At 39.5% G+C, this 27680-nt stretch overlaps 1 protein-coding gene across 4 annotated transcripts; it reads left to right on the forward strand.

Annotated features, from left to right (window-relative positions):
- Positions 1-2445: 2445 nt before the first annotated feature.
- On the forward strand, positions 2446-27670 carry NASP (nuclear autoantigenic sperm protein). 4 transcript variants are annotated; one of them, XM_037021763.2, is made up of 16 exons: positions 2446-2579; positions 2964-3058; positions 10207-10257; positions 14479-14589; positions 16598-16678; positions 18202-18311; positions 18988-19974; positions 23741-23820; positions 24194-24279; positions 24382-24455; positions 24818-25006; positions 25125-25291; positions 25966-26022; positions 26121-26198; positions 26873-27001; positions 27490-27670. In XM_037021763.2, exons 2-16 carry the CDS (start codon positions 3003-3005, stop codon positions 27556-27558), a joined length of 2325 nt encoding a protein of 774 aa, XP_036877658.2. In that variant the 5' UTR covers positions 2446-2579; positions 2964-3002; the 3' UTR covers positions 27559-27670. The 4 variants fall into 4 exon arrangements, with proteins under 4 accessions (XP_036877658.2, XP_017523591.3, XP_017523590.3 ...); XM_017668102.3 differs by lacking the exons at positions 2446-2579; positions 14479-14589 and having other exon boundaries at positions 2872-3058; XM_017668101.3 differs by lacking the exons at positions 2446-2579; positions 25966-26022 and having other exon boundaries at positions 2873-3058.
- Positions 27671-27680: the final 10 nt, after the last annotated feature.

Raw genomic sequence — 27680 nt, forward strand, 5'->3', positions numbered from 1 at the left:
CTTTCTCCGCCTGGTTTATTTCACTGAGCATAATGTCCTCCAGCTCCATCCATATTGTTGCAAATGGTAGGATTTGTTTCTTATGGCCAAATAGTATTAGTATTCCATTGTGTATATGTACCACATCTTCTTTATCCATTCATCTACTTATGGACACTTAGGTTGCTTTCATATCTTGGCTATTGTAAAAAGTGCTGCAATAAACATATAACCTAATCCACTTTTTTTAGCTCTATTCTCATCCTCTACTCCTAAATGTACCTGCTGCAATCAGTTCCTGAGCCTCTTGTGGTTCCTATATTATCAGATGTTGCTTCTTGGCTTTTCCTGTTGGGATTCTCCTTTCTTAGTCTGCTAGGTCAGTGACTACTTGTCTGTCTTTTCCAGCTTTTAAAATTTTACTGCTGTTGCTTCCTCTCCCATTCTTTGATATGGGAGTTTACCTTAAAAATTTTTTTTAACTTCCTTTATTGTCATGTAGATGGGCTTCAAAGGGAGTGGACAGAAGTGTCCTAAATCTAGTTAAATGTAATTTATAATTTCCCCCCCAGGATCAAGTCTCACTTATCCTCAGTACTTACTATGAAAACTTGGTTTCTGTTTTAAGTAGATATATTGACTGTAATTTTTTTTTCAGTTCTGCGTATGATTATACTCTGCTTCATTTATTCATTCATTCACTCAACAAGCTCACTTTGGACACCTAGTATGTATCAGACACTGTTGTATGCATTGGGGATTTAGCTGTAAATGACAGAAAAGGTCATACGGAGTCTATATACTTAGCAGGGGGCAACAGTAAAAAAATAATTTTAGATTTTGATTAAGTAAAATGGAAGAAATAAACAATAGGAACATAATTTTGATTGAGTGCCTTCTGAAAGCCTTTTTAGGGAAGTAACACTTGAGATGAGGCCTAAAGGATGAATAGGAGCTAGTCATTCAAAGTATCAGGAGAGCTTTCTAGGAAGTGAGGCAGCAAGTACAAACACCCCTGGATATGAGAAAGGGCTTGGACATTCTGAGGAACAGAAGAGACTGAAGTAGGGGTGTGGTGAAGGAAGGGTAGTAGTATGAGATGAATATGGAGAGATGGATTGGAGCCAAATCATATAGGACCTAAGGGCAGGCAATGATAAGGAACTCAAAATTTCTATTAAGGGCAAAATGAAAACCTGTTTATAGAGAGTGACAAGATCTGATTTACATTTAAAAAAGATTTTTCTGGAGAGGGTTAAGCAGAGATCAGGGGCTATGTAGTTGTATAGGCAAGAGATGATGGTGGCTAGGCTTGGATCAGAGTGGTGGTAGTAACAATTAAGAGAAGTGGATGCATTAAAAAAAATATTTTTCCTAAGACTAAGTTTCTCAAAGGTAGGGAACATGTCTTTTACCCTTAGGACCTAGTAGAAGGCCTTGCATATCATAGTTGCTCAGTGAGTATTTAATTATGAGTGGGTCACACAAGTTACTGGTCTGGGTTTCTCAGGCTCTAGCACGGGCTGCAAAGACCCTGGAGAGATCTCCCCTCCCAACCCTCTAGTCATCATGTTACCAGACTGTGGTAGCCATTTAATGAGTGGTTAGCATGGGCCAGGCATAGTGCTGATTGTTGAAGCAAGCATTACCGCTAATTAAATATTAATTTTTCCCCCAAGATCAAGTCCCATTTGCCCTCATTACTTACTATGAAAACTTGTTTTCTGTTTTAAGTAGATCCTCAAGGAAAGGATATTAATATTGTCTTCCTTTTACATTTAACTGTAAAAGGTTACATGACTTGTCCCAGGTCACCCAGCTCATAACAGGGGAGCCCATATCCGTTTGCCACAGAAATTGGCATTTTCGGATCCAGTTCCATACCCCCAACAATTTCAACCTGCCTGAAATCTGGAATAAGGGTCCTTCCCAGGAATCGTTTCTGAACTTGAATGGGAATAAAGCCCCTGTTCTGACCACTGTAGACAAGACCATGGTGGAAGGCAATGGTTGATGATCCAGGTGTGAGAAAGTCCAACCACCTCAGCCGGCCAATTATCTTCCACTTAGCCAGTTGTAGGAAGTGAGGCATACTGCTTTCCATAAACGACTTGCAACTTTCTGAACAAGTCACACCTTCCCTGAACCTTGATGTCTATTTCCACCAAATGGGGCTGATAACACCGATCTCACTAGCAGCACTAAGATTAAATGGGACCGCTAACAGTGTTAAAGTGTTTTAAGCACAGTACCCTCACACATACTGGGCCAACGATAAACCGTCGATCTGCGCGGACAAAAAGAGCTGAGGGAGCTAAACCGGATGGCGTCAGCAGATTGGACCAGCCGAAGGGGGCGGGCCCGGAGGGAGGAGCCACCTGCAGCACGGAGCTTTGAATCAGGCGCGGTAGCTTCAGCGGTAGCCAATCCTAGAGCAGCATTTTCATGCGTAAGTTGTTGCGAGGTTCAGAGCCACGCGTCTCTCACCAAGATCCGTTTTAGCCGTTGCTGCTGTACCCGTGCTCATCCGTTACGGCTGAGAGGACGGACAGAAAGTCTTAGTCACCTCTCCTAGTATTCCGGCTGGAAAGAGACTCTAGGTACTCGCTCCAAAAGTGCATTAGAGCACCAGCTTCCCCTTCTGTGGAAGCCAGCGGTCGACACTCAGTCAGGAGTTGTAATACGAAGATTCCAGTTCTTACGCGACTTGCTAGAGAAGCAGGAAGTTGCCTTTTTAGGGGAAAGGCAGACTAAGGAGGACAGGTACCCCCGCAGAGCCAGGCGGCGAGGCCGAGGAGTGTCCTCTGGCCAGAGTGGGGCTAAGTCCTGGCCCTTTAACTTGAGGAGGAGGACCCGGAAGTGGATGGGCGTGGCGAAGGGCCCTGGTATATACGGGGGCCCCAGCCGCACGGGGTCTGTAATCTGCCATTTTCTGTCTCTGAACAAGTGTCTCGCTCTCCAAATTCCCTCTGTTTTCCTCACAGGCTTTATTCCTCCTGCTGGCCCACCACCTCAGGAGAACGATGGCCGCAGAGTCCAGAGCCACTGCCGCCATCGCCGCGGAGCTGGTTTCCGCCAAGTAAGCGGGACCGTGGAGAGCTTGAGTCTGGCCAGTCCACCGGGAGTGGGTGGTGGACGGGGTCTTCCCGGGAGGGACGGACCGGTGGGCGGGAGGATTTGCCTCTCAATAAACCGTTGCGGTTCGGGGAGGCTCGGAGAGTGGAGAAGGCCTCTTCCTGCAGAGAGCTTCGCGCTTTATCGCTAAAGCTGCTCGGTTGGCGCCCCCTACCCCGTTTTTCGCGGCCGCCATCTTGCCGGGGGCAGCGGCGGCCGTCTCTATCGCCTGCCCCTCTCCTTCCTTCCCCGGCCCGGGGCTATCGGCGAGGAGGCGGGATCACAGCAGGCCGGTCCGCTTTCACGTCCCGGCTGTCACCGCGTTCCTGGCGCGCGCCTCCAGTAGGATTCCTAAACAAGCTGGGTAAAAAAATCCTGAGATTTGGCGCCAAAAAAACCCAAAAAACAAAAACCTACACGAGGAAGGAGGCAGGACCGGTGGCGTTCAGGGGGCGGGGCCCCTCAGGGGGCGGGTTTTTTCGCGCGTGCGTTTGCTTCCCTCTGCCGGCTCACGAGTAGTGGGCGGAGCCCTCGGGAGGCGGGAAAACTCCATTGTTTGGAGCTGTGCAGCGCCGAGGAGCTTGTTTTTTGCTCACGTGCGCTCCTCTAGCCCCATCCTTAGGCCAGTGGTGGAGAGCGTAGTGACCCTTTAGACTTTGCGAGTGTTGGCGGGAGGTTTGGTTACTTAAGGGTATTTTTATTTTTATCGGTATGCGAAACATCTTCACCTCCGGCTGCGTTGAGCTTTCCTCATTTCCAGCAGTATTTGGTTGCTACGTTAATAGGTAGCAGTATGCGCGAAGTGTAGGACGAATAGAAGGTATGACTGCTTTGAAAACGGCACCGTGCCCCTCAGACTTAAGGTATTGAACAGCGAAAGGAAACAGCCCGTTAATTCGAGGAAGCAAGTGCTTTTTACCTTTTGTAGGGCTGATTCCCAATGTTCCCTTGTTTTTTAGGGGCCTGGATTTATTTTTCCTCCCTTCTCAAGTAATTTAGAAGTCAGAGCAAAGTTGCCGAGAGGTTTATATGATTGACCATTTATAGGCTTACACTTTATAATTGTGTTAGTACATGTACAGTTACCAGAGATATACTCATCTCTACACTACCTAACCCCTTTTTGGGTCGTTTCCTGGTGGGTTTATGTTAAGCAAAAGGGTTCTCAGACCAATCAAAATCACCTAGGATCTCTTGGGAAATAGTAATTTCAAGCTCCATTTTCAGCCTCTTCAGACGTTGATTTGATAGGGTTGAAATAGCTTAGTCTTGGAAGTTGTCTAGTATATGCTTAAAAAAAGAGTTCTTACTTGAGCTTGCTTAGGCCATTTTATCGTGCCGCAGACAATGTTTAGCAGTCATTCTGCTTAGAGGGGACCCTTGCTCTACATACTTAATAAAAGCTATATGTCATTTTAAAGATAAAATTATGCAACAAATATCTAATGCAGATGTTCAGATGTTACCTGTCTAGCCGAAGTTAGGTCACTAGTAAACTGTTTCCAGCTTCCTGGCAGGTAATACACAGAGAAGGTTTATGCATGTGCCTCTAGAAAGAAAAATAAAAGATTAAATTTCTCCTACCTTAAGTTGCAAACTAAAACTGAGCAATTGTAGATACTGAGTTTTTTCTTATCTTTTTATTTGATCCACAAAGTATATACCACAAAGTGTAGTTATCTTCTATAGGTGTGAAAAATCAAAATTAGAATGGAGAAGTAATTTCCAAATTAGTAAGTGGCAGTCTGGGCTAAATCCCAGTATTTCAAGTTTTACTCCCTCATTACCCACTGAAAAGCTTACTGGAGAGGAAATTGCATAAAAACCTAATCTAGTCTGAGAACAGTAAACATAGCATTCAGGTAAGTAAGTTGGTGGGGCTATTCAGAGGTGCAGTGTCTGAGGTGTTTAAAGGAAAGTGTAAAGAAAATGACTTAGACTTCTGTAAGATGTATATTTTAAATGTAGCATAACTATTTCAAGAATAAAAACATGCTATAACTTCCAGACCAGTAGAGAGAAACAAATGCAACAAGAAATGAACCTCCTTTCAGAATTAATTAATTAATTTAATTTTGGTGTCATTAATCTACAATTACATGAGGAACATTGTTTACTAGATTCCCCCCATCACCGAGTCCCCCTTCCCAAACCCCATTAGTCACTGTCCATCAGCATAGTAAGATGATGCAGAATCACTACTCTGTGTTGCACAGCCCTTACCGTGCTACCCCCACATACATGCTAATCATATTTCTCCCTTTCTTCCTCGCCCTTTATCCCTCCCCACGCATCCTCCCCAGTCCCTTTCCCTTTGGTAACTGTTAGTCCATTCTTGGGTTCTGTCAGTCTGCTGCTGTTTTGTTCCTTCAGTTTTTTCTTTGTTCTTATACTCCACAGATGAGTGAAATCATTTGGTACTTGTCTTTCTCCGCCTGGCTTATTTCACTGAGCATAGTACCCTCTAGCTCCATCCATGTTGTTGCAAATGGTAGGATTTGTTTTCTTCTTATGGCTGAATTATATTCCATTGTGTATATGTACCACATCTTCTTTATCCATTCATCTACTGATGGACACTTAGGTTGCTTCCGTTTCTTCTTGGCTATTGTAAATAGTACTGCCTAAACATAGGGGTACATATGTCTTTCAAACTGGGCTGCTGCATTCTTAGGGTAAATTCCTGGAAGTGGGATTCCTGGGTCAAATGGTATTTCTGTTTTGAGCTTTTTGAGGAACCTCCGTACTGCTTTCCACAGTGGTTGAACTAGTTTACATTCCCACCAGCAGTGTAGGAGGGTTCCCCTTTCTCCACAACCTCGCCAACATTTGTTGTTGCTTGTCTTTTGGATGGTGGCGATCCTTACTGGTGTGAGGTGATATCTCATTGTGGTTTTTAATTTGCATTTCTCTGATGACTAGCGATGTGGAGCATCTTTTCATGTGTCTGTTGGCCATCTGAATTTCTTCTTTGGAGAACTGTCTGTTCAGCTCCTCTGCCCATTTTTTAATGGGATTATTTGCTTTTTGTTTGTTGAGGTGCATGAGCTCTTTACATATTTTGGATGTCAACCCTTTATCAGATCTGTCATTTATGAATATATTCTCTCATACTGTAGGATGTCTTTTTGTTCCATTGATGGTGTCCTTTACTGTACAGAAGCTTTTCAGCTTGATATAGTCCCACTTGTTCATTTTTGCTTTTGTTTCCCTTGCCCAGGGAGATATGTGAGATATGTTCATGAAGAAGTCGCTCATGTTTATGTCAAGAGATTTTTGCCTATGTTTTTTTCTAAGAGTTTTATGGTTTCATGACTTACATTCAGGTCTTTGATCCATTTCGAATTTACTTTTGTGTATGGGGTTAGATAATGATCCAGTTTCATTCTCTTACATGTGACTGTCCAGTTTTGCCAACACCAGCTGTTGAAGAGGCTGTTATTTCCTCATTGTATGTCCATGGCTCCTTTATATATTAATTGACCGTATATGTTTGGGTTAATATCTGGACTCTATTCTGTTCCACTGTTCTGTGGCTCTCTGTTCTTGTGCCAGTACCCAATTGTCTTGATTACTGTGGCTTTGTAGTAGAGCTTGAAGTCAGGGAGTGTAATCACCCTGCTTATTCTTCCTTCTCAGGATTGCTTTGGCTATTCGGGGTCTTTTCTGGTTCCATATGAATTTTAGAACTAGTTTCCCTAGTTCATTGAAGAATGCTGTTGGTATTTTCATAGGGATTGCATTGAATCTGTAGATTGCTTTAGGCAGGATGGCCATTTTGACAATATTAATTCTTCCTATCCAAGAGCATGGGATGTGTTTCCATGTATTGGTATCTTTAATTTCTCTCATGAGTGTCTTGTAGTTTTCAGGGTATAGGTCTTTCACTTAATTGGTTAGATTTATTCCTAGTTATTTTATTCTCTTTGATGCAATTGTCAATGGAATTGATTTCCTGATTTCCCTTTCTGCTAGTTCATCGTTGATGTATAGGAATGCAACAGATTTCTGTGTATTAATTTTGTATCCTGCAACTTTGCTGAATTCAGGTATTAGTTCTAGTAGTATTGGAGTGGATTCTTTCGGGTTTTCTGTGTACAGTATCATGTCATCTGCAAACAGGGACAGTTTGACTTCTTCCTTGCCAATCTGGATGCCTTTTATTTCTTTGTGTTTGATTGCCGTAGCTAGGACCTCCAGTACTATGTTGAATAAAAATGGGCAGAGTGGCCATCCTTGTCTTGTTCCTGATCTTAAAGGAAAAGCTGTGGGTTTGTCATATATGGCCTTTGTTATGTTGAGGTACTTACCCTCTATACCCATTTTGTTGAGCGTTTTTAATCATGAATGGATGTTGAATTTTGTCATGCTTTTTCAGGGTCTATGGAGATGATGGTGTGGTTTTTGTCCTTTTTATTTATGTGGTGGATGATGTTGATGGATTTTCGAATGTTGTACCATCCTTGCATCCCTGGGATGAATCCCACTTGATCATGATGGATGATCTTTTCAAAAAACTTCTGCTTTTGCCATAATTTCTTTAAGTATTTTCCTTCCCTTCAGGGACCACTAGTTTCCTTAGTGTCTCACACACTCAGAGGTTTTTTTTAAGTCTGTGTTTTCATTTTGGATAGTTTCTACTACTGTATCTTTAAGTTAAATCTTCCTTGGGGTCGGATTGCTGCTTGTTCTATGAAGTGTATTTTTCATCTATGGAAGTTTGATTTGGGTCATTTTTATTTTTGCTTTTTTAAAAGTCTTTTCTCATCTTGTTCATGTTTTCCTTTACATTATTGAGCATGTAGAATGTATTTAAAATAACAGTTTTGAGTTCCTACTTTTATTATCTATATCATTTCTGGGTCTTTATTGATTACTTTCTTCTCACTGTGGGTTTTCAAATCCTCTTTGTTTGCCAGATTATTTTTCATTTACTTAATTTATTAGGTGTTTTGATTTTGATTTTTTGTTTTCTTGAGAGATTTTCATCAAACTTGTTGACCAGTAGTACAATGTGCTCAGGAGGAGTTGGTAGCAAAGATTTGGAACCTGCTGAAAAGAACTGAGTTTTTTGTTATATTTAAATCTCTAAAACATGTTCTAAGACTCCGGTATAGTGAGTTTCCAGCTGTCAGTTGATCTCTGGCCTTTCTCTGTGTTTAAAGAAGTTGTCCCCTCTGCTTTAATCAACTTTCTTGTTGGAGACTATCTTTGTTGTTTGATAGCACAAACAGGTACAAATTTAGTAGGTACAGAAATTAAAATGCCTAGTGAATTTAACTCAATATTTTATTGAGTAAGCTACTTTTCAATTATTTATATTGTTTCATCCATATTGCTCATATTATGCATCTATTTTCATAAATTTAGTATAGCCAAACAAGAAGAAAGTCTGGGTGTGGAAAACTAATGAGGGAGGGGGGGGAGAGAGAGAGAGAGAGAGAGAGAGAGAGAGAGAGAGAGAGAGAGAGTGTGTGTGTGTGTGTGTGTGTGTGTGTGTTTGTGTTTTGTGTTCAGCCTTTGGGGAGGGAGAGTCTCAGTAATTGTATGGTAGGAAAAGCCTTTTCTGCAGCTTCTTCTATTCACTCATACTTGTAGCTTTTTTACTGTGTGCACTCCCAATTCTAATGCTTCTGATATGTTAGTATTTGGTAGTAAAATTGCTTTTCCTACTGTTCTTTTCTCCATTTTACCACAGCTAACAGCATTCTCAGCTCTTGTTTGAGTTGTAATGATCCTTAATTTAAGTTCTGCTGTGCTTTGGGAGCATCCTCATAAAAGACAGATGTTCCTACTTACCTGAATATTGCCTTTGGAATATAGATGAAAACTGATGATGGAGCAAGGTTAATGTGTAGGATTCCTAAGTAATGTTAGCCCTGTCTTGGAACCTGCCTCTTGGGCACAACAGTGTCATAAAAAGGGGTATATTCTTATTTACCTTTATTTACCAATTCAAAATATTGTAATCGTGTCTTGCCATTCTCCAAAGATGACTGCTGAGTTTTTTGTTTATCATTGAGAAATCCTTGATTTAAACATTTGAAATTTTCAGTCCATTGTATGTAGTTACTGTCTTTGTTGCTTGAATTCCCTTCTTTCATTCAGCCAGTGGGATTTTATTCAGGTTGGCACTAGTATGCTTTTGGTATTTTTGTAAATTATTCTGAAACATGTCAAATTTATAGAAAAGTTGAAAAAATAGTACAAAAATTCTCCTGTACTTCCCTCCATGGGTTCCCCATATTTGCTTTATAATTGCTTTAGGCATGAGCGTTAGTAGATGTGACCCTAAGTAATACAGCTTTGTTGCTTTCAGGCATGAAATGGCCCCAGGCTCACCTTTATACTTGCCCCCTGCCCTGACTTAGAATTATTTCTCAGTGGAGTGTTGGTTGGTTCCTTTTAGTGGGAAATGGATTTTCAGGTGCAGTCTCATTGCTACTGAGTTGGTCGTCATTTCTAGACTTTTTCAGTAAACACAACTATGAAATGTTTTAAAGATGTCAGAACTTCTCAAAAATTAATATTCTGGGAAACTGCTTTCAAGGGGAAACCCCCCCCTTTTTAAGTAAGTAATTTTGCAGAATGTGAGGTTTTTCAGGAATGCATATATTGCATTGTAACAAAAACTTTGTTCTCTTCCATCTGATAATAAAATCAAAGCTAGGATGTGACTTTCTGAGTTTGTTGCAGTATACCTCTTGCCAGCAAATAAACAAGCATTTAACAGGTATCTGAATGAGTAAAGATTAAATTTGATAATGTATTACTTTTAAGACCTAATCATATTGTATGTTTAATAAATAGTGGCTCTTTTATGGCTTTATTTTTTATTTTATTTTTTTATTTTGGTATCATTAATCTACAATTACATGAAGAACATTGTTTACTAGGCTCCCCCCTTCACCAAGTCCCCCCCACATACCCCTTCACAGTCACTGTCCATCAGCGTAGTAAGATGCTGTAAAATCACTACTTGTCTTCTCTGTGTTGTAGAGCCCACCCCGTACCCCCTCCACATTTGGCTTTATTTTTATTTTGGTTTATTTGCTTCCCAGTTTAAAAGAGCCTCCATTTTTACTTTTTTTTCCCCTTAATTTTTTATTACAGAATGGAAGAAGATGCTCCTGCTCCTTCTACCTCTGCAGATAAAGCAGAGAGGTAAGACTCTACCATGGTGCAGTTTGATTTATATCTGGAACATAAACTGAGAGCTGTATAACAAATAAGACTGAATTTTAAGGTACTTGTCTATAATTTAAAGTATGGAGTTCTAATGTCTTCAGGCTTTTTGTGTCTGATAGAAATGTTAGAATGAAAGTTCTGTAGTTCTGCTCCTTACTCGACTAGACTATGTACCTGTCAACTGCTAACCTTTCTTTTGATAGGTATATCCTGATTTACATCTATTTTGTAAGGTTGGATTTTCAGTTTTGTTATTCTTGTTTAAAAGTTGTAAATTTTATATTGAGTCTACATCTGCTTTTATGTAACTTCCCCATCTTGATATGAGTATGATTGTTAACCAGTATTCAAAAGATAGATGCCTGGGTTTTGCATTCCTATAGGTTTTATTAAGCTTGAGATAGAATTCAGGTTTGTGTGCGTCGGATGTGCTTCCTAATAATTAAGCTTACTTAGGCTGAGAATCACTGTTGTAAATTGTTTAGTCCTGCAGAATATCTAACTGCACATCTGTTTTTGAAGAGTCTTTTGTTTTGTTTTGTTTTAACTGTTTTTCATGTTTTGATCTTAATAACTTTAGTTTTTTGAAGCTGTGTCTTCTAGAAATATTGCCTAGTAATTTGAGCCACTCTGGTTTTTGGGTAGAAGGATATTGCTCAGGATTGGTCCGAAATGCACATTCACATAACCTTTTTAAAGGGTTACTCTTAGAATATACTACAGTGTATGACATGTAATGTTAAATTTCTGGACTTAAATATAAGATGTAAATGTAGCTGGGCTACTTGACCCCACAACACAGTGCTGATATGTAATTATCATTATATTATAGGCATTTATGACTCTTGTGCGCATGATGCTCTCATTCTGAGATAAATGTGAAGGATGATTGGAAAAAGTATGATTTAGTCTCATTATAATTTCGTAAAAAGTGACCTGAAGTGGAAATTTTATACTGCCTGGCAGCTATAGCACATTTCCATGGTCAACTTACTTTCCCATTCAGCTGAACAACTTTTTCTTGACATTTTCTTAAACATTCAACACTGTCACATCTCTTGCCCTTACTTGATGATTTTACTTTTTTTTTTTTTTTTGGTTAGTTTTTTCAGTGAATCAGCAATGAGAAATTTCTTAGCATTCTACCATAAACCTGTACTTAAATATTCTCTTTTGGGTGTTGGTCCATGCTCTTATCAGTAGTTCTTAATGTATAGTTTCTGCACCTTTGGGATCCTCAAAACTCTTTCAGAGATTCCGTGAGACAAGAACTTTTCATACTAAGACGATCTGCCCTTTTCTGTCTATTGAAATTGGTACTAAGGGTGCAAAAGCAAATGGTGGATAAAATACAAAGATTTTCTTTGTTTCTTTACTCTTTTATTCCTTTTCTTCAGTCAAGTTTTATTTTTACCATTTTACTAAGACCGTATTGTGTACCATCATTAATGTCATCTGTATTCCTTAATCTAGTGGTCAGCAATCTTGTCAGTAACATTTGATCGAGTTGATCACTTCCATCTTTTATTTTTTTTTCATTTGGCTTCAGGGATACCATTTTCTCTTGGGTCTTTTCCTTCACTGGCTTTCTTGGGAGCAGGGTTGTTCATCATCTCTTCTTTGTCTAATGTAAGAATGCTGCCAGGGCTCTCACTCCTGTGACCTCTTCTTTATTAATGGTCACTCCCTAAGCAGTGCCCCTCCACTCCCAGTTCAGTTCAGTCCTTTGGCTTTAAGCACATGACTTCCCATTTGTATCTCTATTTCCCATGTATCTCCTGAGTCTCTCCCCTTCACCATCTTGGAGATCCAGTAGGCATCTTAAAATTAACATATTCAAAACGAAATCATTCCTCTGCCCTTTATCCACTTTTCCCTCAGTCATCTGTCTCAGTAAATGGCAGTGTTCTAGAATTGTCTAGATTTGAATCTCCGCCACCAGTTCTCAGTTTTTACATATGTAAAATGGATGGGTAATAATGCAACAACCTTACAAAGTGGGTACCAGGATTAAATGTAAGTGAGGTAAAATTTTTCACATGATAGTTGTTAATTACTAGTTGACAGGCTTGGCTTTATCACCTTTTGATGAACTTACATATCTAATACATTAGCAAATTCCAAAATACGTATATTCAGAATCTAACCATTTCTACTGTTCCCCTTGGGTCTTGTCTCAGTTCTAACTCAGCTTCTCCTTCTTTTGCTTTCCACGTAGGTTATACTGAGATACTGCTGCTCTCCCTTTCTTTATTCCCTCCTTTATTTTCTACAGTTCTTCCCTTAGCATCTCTAGCCACTAAAGTTTTTGTTTCAAATACTTCAAGCAAGCTTCTATTAGAGCGTCACACTTGTTCCCTTTGCCCTTGCAATGTTTTTCCCCTGTATTTGCATAGTTATTATGTTGGCTTCCTCACTTTTCTGTAGTTACCTGCTTCAGTTTTACGTTGTCAGTGAGGCCTTTCTGCTCACTCTTGTATCCAGTCTTGAATTCTGTTCAGCAGTATTCGGTACCCAAATACAGATAAATTGAATTAGAACAGACTTGTCCTTCCAAATAACTTGGCTTCCATTAATGGAAACTTTGAAGTCACTGAGTCTTGGACTTTTTCCCTCAGATTTTTTCTTACCTTAGCATTTTTACAGCTTTATAAAGATAAAATTGACATACAGTAAACTGCCTGCTACATTTAAAGTGAACAACTTGATAGTTTTTACATATGTATACACCTGTAAACCATTATCTCAAGATAATGATATAACTCATCTCAGTTTCCTTTTACTCCTTTGTACTTCATTCCCTCTTCTGGCAACTACCAATCTCCCTTTGGTCACTGTACAGTAGATGAGTTTGCATTCTGTAGAATTTTATCTGAGTAGTATCCTACTGTATATACTATGGAGTTTTTGTTTTTGTTTTGTATGGCAATTTTAGTTCTGCATAATTGTTTTGAGATTCATCTGTTATCACATATGTAAGTAGTTCATTCCTTTTTGTTGGTATTCCATAATGTGGATATGTCACAATTTGTTTATCCATTTGACTTTCCAGTTTTTGCCTATTGTAAGTAAAGCTGCTATGATATTTGTGTACAAGTTTTTATATGGGCATATACCTTGATTTCTCATGTGTTAATACCTAGGAATGGAATGGCTGGATATATCATATGGTAGTTATGTAAGTAAGAAACTCCCAACTGTTTTCTAAATTGATTCCATTATTTACATTTCTGTCAGCAGAATATGAGAGTTCAGCTGCTCCAATCTTTGTCAAGACTTGATAGGTTAGGCGTATGTCATCTCATTATGAGTTTAGTTTGCATTTCTCAAATGGCTAAAGATGCTGAGCATCTTTTTTGTGCCTTATTTACTATTCATATGTAAGATTTAAAAATGAGAAAAGGTATAAAAAGATTTAAGATATTTTTAAAAAGTCTTTCATTTTAAGTCTGTTTAGTTTATCAAGCCATCCCCTTTTTATAGTTAATGCTTTTTCTGTCCTGCTTAAAAGGTATCTGCCAAACTCCACAAAGTCATCAAGATTTTATCCCATGTTGTCTTAGAAGTCTTGACAGTTTTAAATCTTACATGTAGAAAATATATGATCCCTTTCAAGTTTATATTTGTATGTGGTATGAGATAAGGGTTGAGGTTTTGCTTTTTTGCGTGTGGATATCCAGTTATTCTAGGAACAAATGTTGAAGAAACTATACTCTCCCCATTGCATTGGCTTGACACCTTTGTCTAAATTGGAATTGGCCAAGTGTAGATCTTTGTGTTGTGTTCCATTGATTTATTTGCCTGTAGTTATGCCAGTACCACATTGTCTTGGTCTTGAGATCACTGCCTTATGCCCTGTTTACCTAAATGTTTCTTGATTTTTTGTTGAGCCAGTACAACTTGGCTGTATGGATTTATGGTTTTTTATGATTTCTTTTATATCTGTTGTTTATTTAGGAAATATTTACAGTAAAATATATAGACTTTGTGAGTTGACAGACTTTTAAGAGAAATTATTCTAGTCAAGCTCTGAGAATGTCACCTGTGGGATTTCTTTTGCTTTTGTTGTGATAAGTGTTAAGTTTTGCTAGAGTATTTAAAAGGTTTAAAGTTAAACTATTATGGTAAATGTAGCAGGTACTTTAAAAATGTTTCTTTAGAAAGTATTTGACACTTGAAAAAATGTTTTTCTTGCAGTCTGGATGTGGATAGTGAAGCTAAGAAACTATTGGGTTTAGGACAGAAACACCTAGTGATGGGGGATATTCCAGCAGCTGTCAATGCATTCCAGGAAGCAGCTAGTCTTTTGTAAGTACTATGTTTTGCTGTGATGTGATACTATGTTCCTAATAATTTTGAGTCATAAACAGTTGTTTTATGGGGAGAAAAGATGAAGAGCAAGAGTTTAAAAAGATTTGGTTATTTTTCATGTATTTGTTTCTTCCTGTAATGAATTCTAAAACCTACATATTGCTGAGCAGTTTCAGTGTTTGATTTTCTTGAGTAAGGTAATTTGTTTTCCAGCCACTGCTAATTAGGGTGACTAACTTGTTCTGGTCCTGGTTTGTTCTGGGACTTTCCAGTTTTAACACTAGAAGTTCTGTGTCAGGGGCAATTCCTGAGTCCTAAGCAGCCATGATGGTTCCTTACCCTACTACTAATGCTATTATTAGCATGTCATTTTTTAACATAGGTTCTTAGCACCTTTGTTACCTGTTGCAACTGCTTTAAAGTTGGCAAGCTACCAGCAGGTGACCATATATATTTATCTCATGGGTGAACAGGCTAACTTTAATGCCTTCAAAGTGATTTATTTTAACCAAAGACTTTAATGTATCTCTGAGCTGAGAAAAAAAGTATAAACTAAATCTTCAAGGAATAGTCTTTCAGCCTATAACTTGGTTTGACTTAGTTTCCTCTGAGATACTACTACCAATAGCCAACTGAATGCAGTCATGTTTCCTAATTAGTTGATTCTATCATATACAGTTTAGTTGAGCTCTTATAAAAGAAATGTTTGTAATAAAACTGGGTTTCAGGTTTGAGGCTTAACTACGATTAGAAGCCTCTGGTTTCTTCATTCCTTCTATTCAGTCAGTGAGGTCATATCAGTTCATTCTTGGCCCAACTTCGATTTCTTCCGTCGTCTAGAATACAGTCTCATTCCTGGATGCAATATTTCTTGTCTGATTCTGGGCTTCTCTGTTAGTCACCACCTGGCCTGAAGAAATGGGGCTCTAGTATTCAATGGAATGGTAAGAATATAGGCCAAATTTTATCTGACCCTAAGTGTTTAGGTATTTTATGTAAAAATGTGTGGTTATCTTGCAATGTAAAATACTAAAATCTTGAGTTTTTAAGATTAAGCATAAATAAACCCTATTAGCTTATTCCTCCTAGATTCCTGGAAAGATCAGTACTTTTGCTGTCCTGCCAGTAAGGGTATTTAGGAGAAAAATTGGAAATACACTATCCTAGTCTAGTAGACTACCCTTAAACATGACCTTCACAGTACTTACTTACTGCTTAGTTTCTCTAGTTACTCTCACTGAACTCCTAAGGCTGTTAGTTGGTCTGACTGACTTCCGCCAGTCCTCTACTTTGTGGGAGCAAGTCTCCTTATTCTACACAAAGTACTTCCTCCTCCACGCTTGTTACATTTGTGATTTTTTTCTCCCCCTCTTCCCTGTCTAGATACTAATAGCTAGAACTTTTATAATGTTATTTGTATTTCTAAGCATTTTTAAAGTGCTTTTATACACATTAATTCAATTTGTTCTTGTAGTGGCTCTTTGAGTAGTTCTAAACATTTCCATGTTTCAGATGAGAAAGAAAGCTAAGGCACTATGAGATTAAGTTACTTGTCTAAGGTTATACAGCTCGTTAAAGATTAGAGGTAGGATTTGAATCCAGGCAGTGTGGCTCCAAAGAACATGCTCTTAATTTTCTCATGATGCCTGTCCATGGACTTCACTCATCTTTTAGGTCCCAGCCGAAGGCCTATTATTTTGGCCCATATTGACACCTACCTGGTAGCAGGAGAAATACCTATTAATGTAGTTTGACTCTTAAGATTATATACTGTATAGCAAATTGATGTCATTTGGAACATACTTATATATAGATAAAGAACTGTAACATTAACTTAATGCATTGTTTCTTGAAGTCTCTTTGACCTGGACTTGAAAGCAGAGGGAGTATTGGTTTCCTAGAGGGATGTATTATTGAAGAAATGTCATTTTATAATTAAAGAACTAGAAATAAATGTTTTAGAATAGCTGTTAATTGAAATCTTAGATGTTTATTATCTTCATAGAGGTAAGAAGTATGGAGAGACAGCTAATGAGTGTGGAGAAGCCTTCTTTTTCTATGGGAAATCACTTCTGGAGCTGGCAAGGTATGTTTTAAGTCAGTTTTTAAGTAAGACATTTTGTATCACCATAATGGTCTATTTAGAAACTTAAGGTTGTTTGCAAAGATTGTTTACTAGTTTTGAGGTTTTATATGAGCCAAGTGAAATGGGTTTTACTAATAAGAAATGGGGCTTAGAAGGAACATGAAATATTGATGGAAATTTTGAAAGGCATTTGATGAAAAGAGTGAAGGTATAGTTAGGTTTTGACTTTTGGGGTCATTAGAAGCAGAGATCTTGCATAGTGATCTAGTCAATTTTTATCAAAGTCCAATATAGAGGGAAAGCCTTTAAAGGCACTTTGAGCTAGCTCAAAATAGTCATCCTTAACAAGGACTGAATGAAGAATCATTTCACTAGAATGTAAGAATGTCTAATCAATAAGACTCACAAGTAGTCTTTTTTTAAATTTTATTTTATTTTGGTATCATTAATGTACAGTTACATGAACAATATTATGGTTACTAGACTCCACCCATTATCAAGTCCCCACCACATATCCCATTACAGTCACTGTCCATCAGCGTAGTAAGATGCTATAGAATCACTACTTGTCTTCTCTGTTATACTGCCTTCCCTGTGCCCCTGCCCCTACATTATGTGCTAATAGTAATGCCCCTTTCCCCCTTACCCTCCCCACCCATCCTCCCCAGTCCCTTTCCTTTTGGTAACTGTTAGTCCATTACAAGTAGTCTTAACTATTGGAGAGTTGTATATTTTCCACTAGAACTTATTAACTAGAATAAAATACACTAAAGGTACACAAACTAGCAAATGCTCTAATCTATTTAATCTCATTTTGATAAATTTTGTATTCTAATTCTCCATATAGCATGAAAATCTTGCCAGAATGTTTTGTTTTTGGCCATTTAGAGAAATGTTGATGAATTCAGAGCTTGGAAGATATTATGGACTTACTTACTGTAAAGGGACTACACATTTACCTTGTTCTTTTGACAAGAGTCATCAGTGCCCTTTCGGGTGGCTGGGTGAAGGGTATGCTTCTTTCCTACAGTGTACTCTTACAGACCTAATCTCTATTAGAAATTTTGATCATTGCTTTTCTTTTTTTTTCCTTTTGGTTTCATTAATGTACAATTACATGAACAACATTATGGTTGCTAGACTCCCCCCATTATCAAGTCCCCACCACATACCCCATTACAGTCACTGTCCATCAGCATAGTAAGCTATAGAATCACTACTTGTCTTCTCTGTTATACTGCCTTCCCTGTGCCCCTGCCCCTACATTATGTGCTAATCGTAATGCCCCTTTCCCCCCTTATCCCTCCCTCCTAACCCATCTTCCCCAGTCCTTTTTCCTTTGATAACTGTTAGTCCATTCTTGGTTGATCACTGCTTTTCTTCCTTGAGTACTTAGTTTATATTCTTTGCACTTGCTTATACTCTACTGTTGCTTTTATAATACAGAACTATAATTTCTGTCTTGCGCAACTGTTAGGTTTTAGCCATTGTGCCTTCCGTGCTTTCTCCTTTTGTTCTCCTAGAATGGAGAATGGTGTGTTGGGAAATGCCCTGGAAGGTGTGCATGTGGAAGAGGAGGAAGGAGAAAAAACAGAAGACGAATCTCTGGTAGAAAATAATGATAACATAGATGGTATGTGGAGTTGCATGTGACATTGAAGAGATGCGACGTATTATTTTTGTGTACAAGTGACGGAAATAGGCTCTCTTTTCTGAAAGTCTCTCCTAAGATGCTTGTGAGATACCTGCCTTTTGGTGGAGACTAGAGTGGAGTTAGCTGAATACCGAAACTGATAGCAGGCTTTTTTAAGAGAATAACCTAAATCTCCAAATCTAGCTGTTTTAAATATTTCAAACTTAAGTATTTTTCTGATACAAGTTTTTAAAAAGTCTTTGTAGCTCATTAATTTTGATAGCAATGCTTTTGGAGCCCTTTAACAAAAACTTTAATGTTAATTTCTAAGCTGGTTTTGGCTTCTAGAGTTTTACGTATCAGATGGAAGTCTGTAATGTTTAGAGGAGAATATAAAGCTTGGCATCTCTTACCTGATAATCAGAGTGCTCAAGTGAAATATTATCTTATAGAAGGAGCTTGAGTTTCTTTTGCAATAAGTTGCTCTGCTGTCTGGGACTTTATTCCCTTTGCTTTCTCAAGGGTGACAGATAAATTTTTTTTTCTATAAGACCATCTGCTTAAAGTTAAGCCAGGCTGTTTGAGGGTTTAAAGGGAATGTATTTTTAGTTACCATTTATGCCTTTATCATTAAACTAGAAGACATGTTTATGCTTCATGTTCTTTAACCATGTAGAGGAAGCAAGGGAAGAGTTGAGAGAACAGGTTTATGACGCCATGGGAGAAAAAGAAGAAGCCAAAAAAATAGAAGACAAGTCTCTGGTAAAGCCTGAAACTGATAAAGAACAGGAGGCTGAAATGGAGAAGGGTGGAAGAGAAGATATGGATATAAGTGAGCCTGCAGAGGAACTACAGGAAAAAGTTGAATCAACTCCAGATAAGTTAACTGAAACCAATGGGAAAGCTAAGGAAGCTGCAGCACCAGAAGGACTGCGTGAAGCTGAGGTCCCTTCTGGAAAGCTGGAACAGGAAGCGCCAGACGCTGAGGCAGGAAAATTGGTTTCTGCACTTGATGCCCAAGAAGTATGCAGAGAAAAAGGAGGTCAGGAGAAACAGGGAGAAGTGATTGTGAGCATAGAGGGGAAGCCAAAAGAAGCTTCAGGAAAGCAGCCTGTTGTGACTCTAGAAAAGTGGGGCAGTGCATTGGAGGTAGAAGCAGAGCCTGTAGATCCAACAATCGAGCCAGTGGATGTGGGTGGGGATGGGCCAAAAGAGCAGGTAGCTGCTTCTGTAAATGAGCCAGGAAAGGCTGTTCTTGAGCATCTGGTAGGGCAAGAAGTACCTCCTGCTGAAGAGTCACCAGAGTTGATAGCAGAGGCTGTATCAGAAGTTCCTGAGAAGCTTGGGCAGGAGGCCATAGTTCTTCCTAAGGATGGTGCAGTCAATGGACTGTTGGCTGCAGGAGATAAGACTCCAATTGAACCGCAGACTAATGCAGAAGGACTGACAGAAATGAAAGACAACTCAGAACTAGAGGAGGTCGGGGCAAAGTTGGTTCCTAAGGAGGAGAACAAGCTGTCCACAGAAGAGTCTGAGGTAGCTGGAGATGGGGTTGATACTGAGGTAGCTCAGGGGGCTACTGTGGAATCTCCTGAAGACAAAGTTAAGATAGCTGCTAATGAAGAAGCACGAGAGAGAGAAGAACAGATGAAAGAGGGTGAAGGTAACCGGGATATGCAAGAACTGCAGTGGGTGGAGTACATTCTGGATTTGACTCACTAATCATGGGTAAAAGTCAGCCTTCCATTCAGGATTTTCCGTCTGCCTTTGGATTAGGAAAGGGCTAAATGAAAACGGGGGCACTTTAAGAAGGTTGTGATTAAAGTTGAGCAAGTTAAAACAAAAGCAAGTTCTGGCTTATAAACTAACGCTTTTACTAACTGCAAAATAGGCCTTCTCTTTGGATTTCTGAGACTTGGCTAGCTATCAGTAGTAACTTGTTGCACCATACTAGCCAATAAAGGCAGATGTGGGTGGTGGGGTAGGTAGGGAAATAGTGGGCTAGGCTGGCAGAGAATGCTGAATGGATGTTCACTTGCATGCCTCCGGATTTTTTACTTAACTGTTCACATGGTTCCTTTTCTCTGCTTTTGGAAAAAGCAGGAGTAGAGCAGTAGAATCCACTGAATTTGGTACACTTGAGCAGGCATGCCATTTCAATGAAGGCATTAACCCTTGAATGTTCTATCACCATACTGAAAGAATTCTGGTGACCCTCTTTACCTTTAGTCTTCATCAGGAAGTGTTTGGGGCTTATTCATATAGTTAAATTAGCCCCCTTCCGAAAGATAAAAAACTTAACCATTAGCCTTCGCTGCTTTCCCCCCTCATTTCATGCTTGCTTTGGCTGCTAAACTGAAGTTTTTGTTAATACAGAACGTTATAAAGTGTGGATTCTTTGTATAGTATTATTGGTATAATTGTGATTCAGTTTCATCAGGATGTCTAAGCCTCTAATTAGTAATCTCACATTTGGCACGTCTGACTTGAGTTGTACTATCATTTAAGGATTCTACTGTCCATAGCATTCATCTAACGGTATTAATTACCACAGGTATATCCCAATTTATTATTACTATATAATTGCCAAACTACTTTAGGAGTTCTCTTAAGTTCAAATTTTCTAATGTTCATTATCAGTGTTTGCCGCTCATTCTGGTAAACTTCCTTCCTTCTACCTATGTGCAGGTCCCTGCACTCCAGCCAGCACAGGCATGGTAAGCAGAAGTGAATTGGCTAAATGGTAGCACTACTGGGCTGCTAGGTGTTCTTTATGGAAAAAGCACAGAACTGAATTCCTCAATTTAAAAAATTCCCATGTTTTGATCTCCAGTGATGATGAGCAAAGATAATAAGCTCTGCTGGGTCTCTTAAGCTATATAATAGAGATGTCATATTTCTCCATGGTTTGTCATAAACTATTCAGTGAGATCACAAGTAACTGTGTTAGAACTCTCTCACATACATTGCTTTGGAATCCAAAATAATACTCTGTAGTAGGTTGTCTTACTCCAGCTACAGCACTGAGGAAAGTGAGGCTTAGGGGTTACACAGCTTATTTAAAGTGAAGCAGTAAGTCACAGCACTGAAATCTGACTTGAATGTATTATTTCCCAAGCTACCTTAAGACTAAGGAAGGCAACTTTTATCCCCATCAATCTACTTCTTACCAGAAATTTTCTGATCCATTTTTCTTTTAATTATAGCAAAAGCCCTAGGAGTCACCAGTTGCATTTTTTTAGTGTGTACACCAGGTACTGTTCTACTTTAAAGAAGGCACAGTTTTCCATATTCTACAAATAAAGAAATGGCAGAAAGATGCAAAGTATGTTGTCCTAGTCATAGCCTACAGGGGAGGGCCGGGGTACCCAGACTACCTGGCTCTAGGGCCTGGGCTCTTTCTATGCTTTATTGCTCTTGATATGACAGCCCTAGCCTGCAGAAATCTTGCAAGTGGTTTTCTCGTAAAGCCCCATTGCCTATCACCTTCAGAGCTGCCTGTATCCCTAATAAAAACAACTGTTCTGTTCTAATAGTTGGTCAGATTAGATGTGATTGGTAAGTGAGCAAAAATTTTAAAATGTTGGCATAAAGCCTGGCCGTGCTCAGACTATGTTGGTGAATGTAGCGGTTTCCTGACTTTACCCTGAGGGAATGCTAGGATAACCAAGGAATCAGATTGCTTTTACTTTGCCTTCACAATTCATTCTTGTTTGTACTACTCTGTGCCCATATCATTTTGAAGAGGCTACAAGATGAGAGAAATGGTAGAAAACAGTGTTTCCCTTGTTGAGGGATGTAACAGGTATATAACAAGATCCATTTTCAAGGAAGCTTGGAAAATATTTCACCATATCTTTACTGAGGACACGGCATTCCCAGTAATACCTGGGTACAGGTTACCAAGTTGGAAAGTGTTGAGAGAAAGCCATTGCGTTAAAACATTGACCTAGCTCCCTCTCCACCATTCCATGAAGTGCAGATTCCTCAAGAAAATCAGTATTTTTCTCAGACCATTGTCAAAATTCTAATTTAAAACTCCAAATAGAGATTTTATGCCAAATGAGAAGTTGCCTTCTAGCATTTAGGTATGAGTAGAAGCAAGTAACAGATACTTAAGAATACAGAAAAACAGTAAACATTTTGTCAATTTTCCCTGGAACTTGGGAAGATAAAAGTTTGTTTTTTTGAGTCTATTATGAAATTTATGTCACCTGTCTTGCATATTCTAGAGGACGGGCTTTATTGTCACAGTCCATAGAACCACTCATCTAGTCTAATGAGGGAACTAAGTACACAAACCGTTTGGAAATACGGTTATGGAAAGATAATGGTGTGTGATGGTGGGTATTCATATTTTAAATCACATGGTCAACAGAAAAGTCAGTCCCTTGATAAAACAGGACTTGCTATAGAAGTTAATTGCCTTGTAACTTATAACTGGCTTTTAGTGGACTTGGTCTGTTCTACTAATAATATATAATACATAGGAATTTTCTGTTCTTGTTCCCATCCCGAAGCAGTATTGCTGGACAGAAAGTCCTTTAACCTGGCTTCATGGCTCTCAGCCTGATTGCCATATTCCTATCCCATGGTAGGCTGCTAGGAGAGACTGAGCTCTTTAGTTGTTGGTATTACAAATGCTTACTGAGAGATGGCAGAGGGTAGGCACATAATACCCAATTCATGAATTGTTTGTATCCCCCAAAGCCCATTTTAATCACTTGATGTTCTGAGCTTTAAATTGTGTGTATAGCTATTAACATCCTTATTGGCAGGTGACTTACGAGTACACGTAAATATGGTGTCAACATGGCTACAAATTTTAACATGGTACTGGAGTAAAATAAGTGGTTATGGTAAGCTCACTCGAATTCTGTGCGTGCAAGAGCTGGCTGGAGTCTGTGGCATGCTCATTGGTGACAGGGCTGTGCTTTTTCTCTCATAGCTCTGTTGTTGAAAAGCTAGTCTCAAGCATTCTTCCTCTGAATGGACTGGATTCATTTAACTTGATACTTTCTCAGCCTATTAGTGTTATCTAACAGGTGACTTACAGACACCAGGAACTGGTGAGGCCTCCAACTGCTACTGGCTGAGTAGATGGGAGCTACTAGTGAATAAGAGTCAGTAACTAATCTGTCTTTATCTGAGTGATCACGTTGACTTGGAAGAGAAACACCTCAACCTTTTGATTTGTTGAAGGTTGAACCATAGACACTGTAAGATTACATAGTCTAAGTCTAGATTAAATTTGAATTAGACTTGTAATCACTTGCAATCATCTTTCTATCCAGTTCAAATGTTTGACACCAACTTAGCATCTGGCCTGTCCTACCTCAAAATATGGTTTATTTGACAGATGTTTATTGGAGTCTGACTAGTCAGAAGATATCTTAGTGTTCACAATACTGAGGAATTTTCGCTTGCAGAAACTGAAGGCTCAGAAGAGGAGGATAAAGAAAATGACAAGGCTGAAGAAACACCAAATGATTCAGTTCTTGAAAACAAGGTTAAGTCATTATTTTGTTTGATACATTGTCTGCTTTTTTGTCTTGTAGAACTGTGGCTTACTAGTGTAGGCGTGATTATTATAGATAGCTGATTTCTGGTTAGGGATTAGGGACCCTTCATGCCTAGAATAGGAAAAGATCCATTTGATCCCAAGGGTTCCTGTCAGACAGGACCCATCACACCACTGTCACAAAGCATTGACAAACTTTGTAGGGATCTGTTCTGTAGATTTTAGGGAAGAATGTCCAAATTTTGAATCCTACTATCAGGATTTTTCTTTTTTTAGGCTATACTAAGTATTACATTTAGATTTGTAATTTAAAGATGGTCTTGTACTTCTGCCTAATACCAGTGACTTGGGTATACTTTAGTCACTTCAAGAAAATGAAGAGGAGGAGATTGGGAACCTAGAGCTTGCCTGGGATATGCTGGATTTAGCAAAGATCATTTTTAAAAGGTAAAAAAACTCTTGGTGTTTCTAGGATCTGGTTGGGAGCTTGGTGGCTGAAAACAGGTTAGGGTTGGACAAATGCTGTTAAGGTTTCTGATCATCTTTTAGGCAAGAAACAAAAGAAGCTCAGCTTTATGCTGCACAAGCACATCTTAAACTTGGAGAAGTCAGCGTTGAATCTGGTAACATTTTCCGTTTTACTCTCTAGTGTGCTCCTTGCCTCCCTTCTTCCTCTGAGTTCTTAAAATCCAGCTTGATTGATCCTAAGTTGTGGATAACTTGGTTTTAAAAGGATAGTAGATTTGGGTTTCCTATAGTCCTCAGAACAGTGAATAGTAATAATAGTGTCTTCTAAGTAATACACAGCTTAAAGTCTTTCAGCAGGTTTTCCCCCCCCATTAATTTGACATTTTTTATAGATAGTCCAGGGTCTTGGAGATGTTGCAAAGAAAAGTTAAATGTAAAATGGGGAGCATTCCTCTGGAATGGTCTGAAATATAGAAGTATCATATGTCCATTTGCTTGCTGTTCTTCTCTTCATTAGAAAATTATGTCCAAGCTGTGGAAGAGTTCCAAGCTTGCCTTAATCTGCAAGAGCAGTACCTGGAAGCCCATGACCGTCTCCTTGCAGAGACCCATTACCAGCTAGGCTTGGCCTATGGATATAACTCTCAGTATGATGAGGCAGTGGTACAGTTCAGCAAATCCATTGAAGTCATCGAGAAGAGAATGGGTGAGTGAGCGTAAGCTATTTTTATGGATGATCTTGATGGATCAAGAAACTGACAAGGTAAAAAAATGGGTCTTTTTGTGGTAACTCTTAACTGATCACTTCAGCGTGTTTTTTGTAGCTGTACTAAATGAGCAGAGGAAGGAGGCCGAAGGATCACCTACTGAATATGAGAAAGAAATTGAGGAGCTAAAGGAGCTGCTACCTGAAATCAGAGAGAAGATAGAAGATGCAAAGGAGTCCCAGCATAGTGGGAATGTGGCTGAATTGGCTCTGAAGGCAACTCTGGTTGGTGTGGCTTCCTTTTAAAGTCTTCATAACAGCATGCTTGATAACGTTGACGTCATCATGGTGTTTATGTTCTGTTTGCTAGGAATCTTAGTCATGACTTGGTTTCCAGGGAGTTGGTGAAAACTTACCTAATTATTCCTAACTAGTATAATGTTTAAGAGAATATGCTCTGGAGCTGGACTGGGTTTGAATTTTGTTCCCTGCTGCTTACATTGTGGATGACCATGGGCTTGTTACCTTTGCTGTGGTGGCTTATCTGTAAAATGAAGATAATAGTACCTGTGTGTTACAATGCTTCTGATGGTACAAGACAAATAGTATTTGCCTAACAAACATAGGCTATTATTTCCTTCTTTTGAGGATTTCTCTGTATAGACTAGTAAAGCTTTGAAGACCTTTAACCCCAGATTGTCTGACTCTGGTTTTGGCTGCTGGGATGTCAGGGAGCTTTGTACCCTACAGGTGATGGTAGGATATGGAGGATTTAGTTTAAAGTCTACTCTGCCCCAGGTTGGAGTGGCAGGTGCAGGTGGATGGGATAGATGCGGTTGCTATTTGGAAGCCACTAGTATTTGAGATCTCATTTAGCTGATGGTGGGTACCTGGTGTAGGAACGTGTGTAGAGCCTGGTAGGTTCTATCCTGGGACCTACTTGGCTTTGTCTGACGCAGGTGGAGAGCTCGACTTCAGGTTTCTCTCCTAGTGGAGGAGGGTCTTCAGTCTCTATGGTGGGTACTCAAGTGACTTATCCCTTAACAGCCCTCAGTGTCTGTCTCATGTGTACCTAAGCTTTGTACATTGCTAACAAAGGCTTCCTTTTTGCCAGGTTGCCGGTAGAAAGCCAACAGATGGAGCTTCCTCATCAAATTGTGTGACTGATATTTCCCATCTTGTCAGAAAGAAGGTAAATCTACACATGGTCATTTCCATCTTCACCATTTGCATTTTTTCTTTGCTCCAAATGACACATGAGGGATGCCTTTCCTGTAAACACTCTGGATATTTGCTGTGTAGTAAGATACTCATTTTGCAAAGATGAGGATTTGTGAGTAAAGATAGTTTTCTCTTGAAAACCTCTTGTAGTAAAACTCTCTTGGCCTCTTTTAGCCCAAGGACTGTCAGGAAAGCTGCTTAGATTGGTTAGATCAGCCCATCTTAAGAAGCTGGTCTATTTTCTCTTGACAGTAGTCATTCAGCAGCAAATCTGCTGGTATTTAAACTCCTGTGAGTCTGCCTTCTCCCTAAGTTGCAGTATTCTCCCCCACCCCCCGCTTCTGTGGTAAAGTCTTACTCCTGGTTTGTTTCCTGACTCAGATTCAGACTTGGGGTTGGTTCTTATTCACATCTCATGCTCACCTCATCCTTCCACCAGAGAGGCTCAATTGTTGGGTTGGGGCAGACCAGTTTAATCAGTGGACCACAAGCTGGCAGCCGCTTCCTGTGCTAAGGGAGTTTCCAGAGCTCTGACTGTAGGGTTTAGTATCTTTGCATTATGGTAGGGAGGGTTATGGTGTTTTTCAGTTGTCCTTTTATAAAAACATTATCACATCTGTGAATTCTTCACAATTTTATCTTTAGAGGAAACCAGAGGAAGAGAGTCCCCGGAAAGATGATGCAAAGAAATCCAAACCAGAGCCGGAGGTGAACGGGGGCAGTGGGGACACTGCCTCCAGTGGGAAGGAAGTCTCAGAAAACATGGAGGAGGAGGTGGGCAGTTAAGCAGGGCTTGGACTCTTGCCTTACTTTTCTCTGTTTCCAGGGCCTGGGGAAACCAGTCCTTCCAGAGCGCGTGTTGCCCACTTTGAGCCTGTTTGGATTGCTTGAGTGCAACCCTTGTGAAAACAATGTGCAGGCAACAGTTTGGTTATGAAATACAGGATGTCTCATTGACAGAGGGAACCTGGATACACACCATAGGTCCTCTGCTGATGAATGTATATGAGAAGGCACTTGATTGGCAAGACCATTGGTCCCTTCTGCTTGCTTTTTACATATATGAACATTGGCTCTGTCAGCCCTATTATGACAGAATTTAGGAAAGGGCCTTATACTCTATGGATATTGCCTCGTTAGTATATGGGGCAAAGCAGAATTTAGGAGACATGTTCACTTTCTCTGAGACCTGCTTAGGTGTGTAAGGTAGAATGGCTCACAATGGGGTCACTTAATGCCCAGGCGCCCTGTTTATCTTCCAGGCTGGGAATCAGGCTGAGAGCCGGGCAGCAGTGGAGGCCGGAGCTCCAGTTGAAAGCACTGCGTGTTAAGAGAGGGAGCAGAGCCTTCTTCTCAAGGGAAAGTGTTTTTGTATATAATGTATTTTTTCACTTTTGGGGGATTCTTTTTGTATAACTTCAATAAAGATTGTAAGCAAAGGTTGAGGCTTTGA

This window comes from Manis javanica, chromosome 4, assembly GCF_040802235.1.
Source record: "Manis javanica isolate MJ-LG chromosome 4, MJ_LKY, whole genome shotgun sequence".
Taxonomy (NCBI): Eukaryota; Metazoa; Chordata; class Mammalia; order Pholidota; family Manidae; genus Manis; species Manis javanica.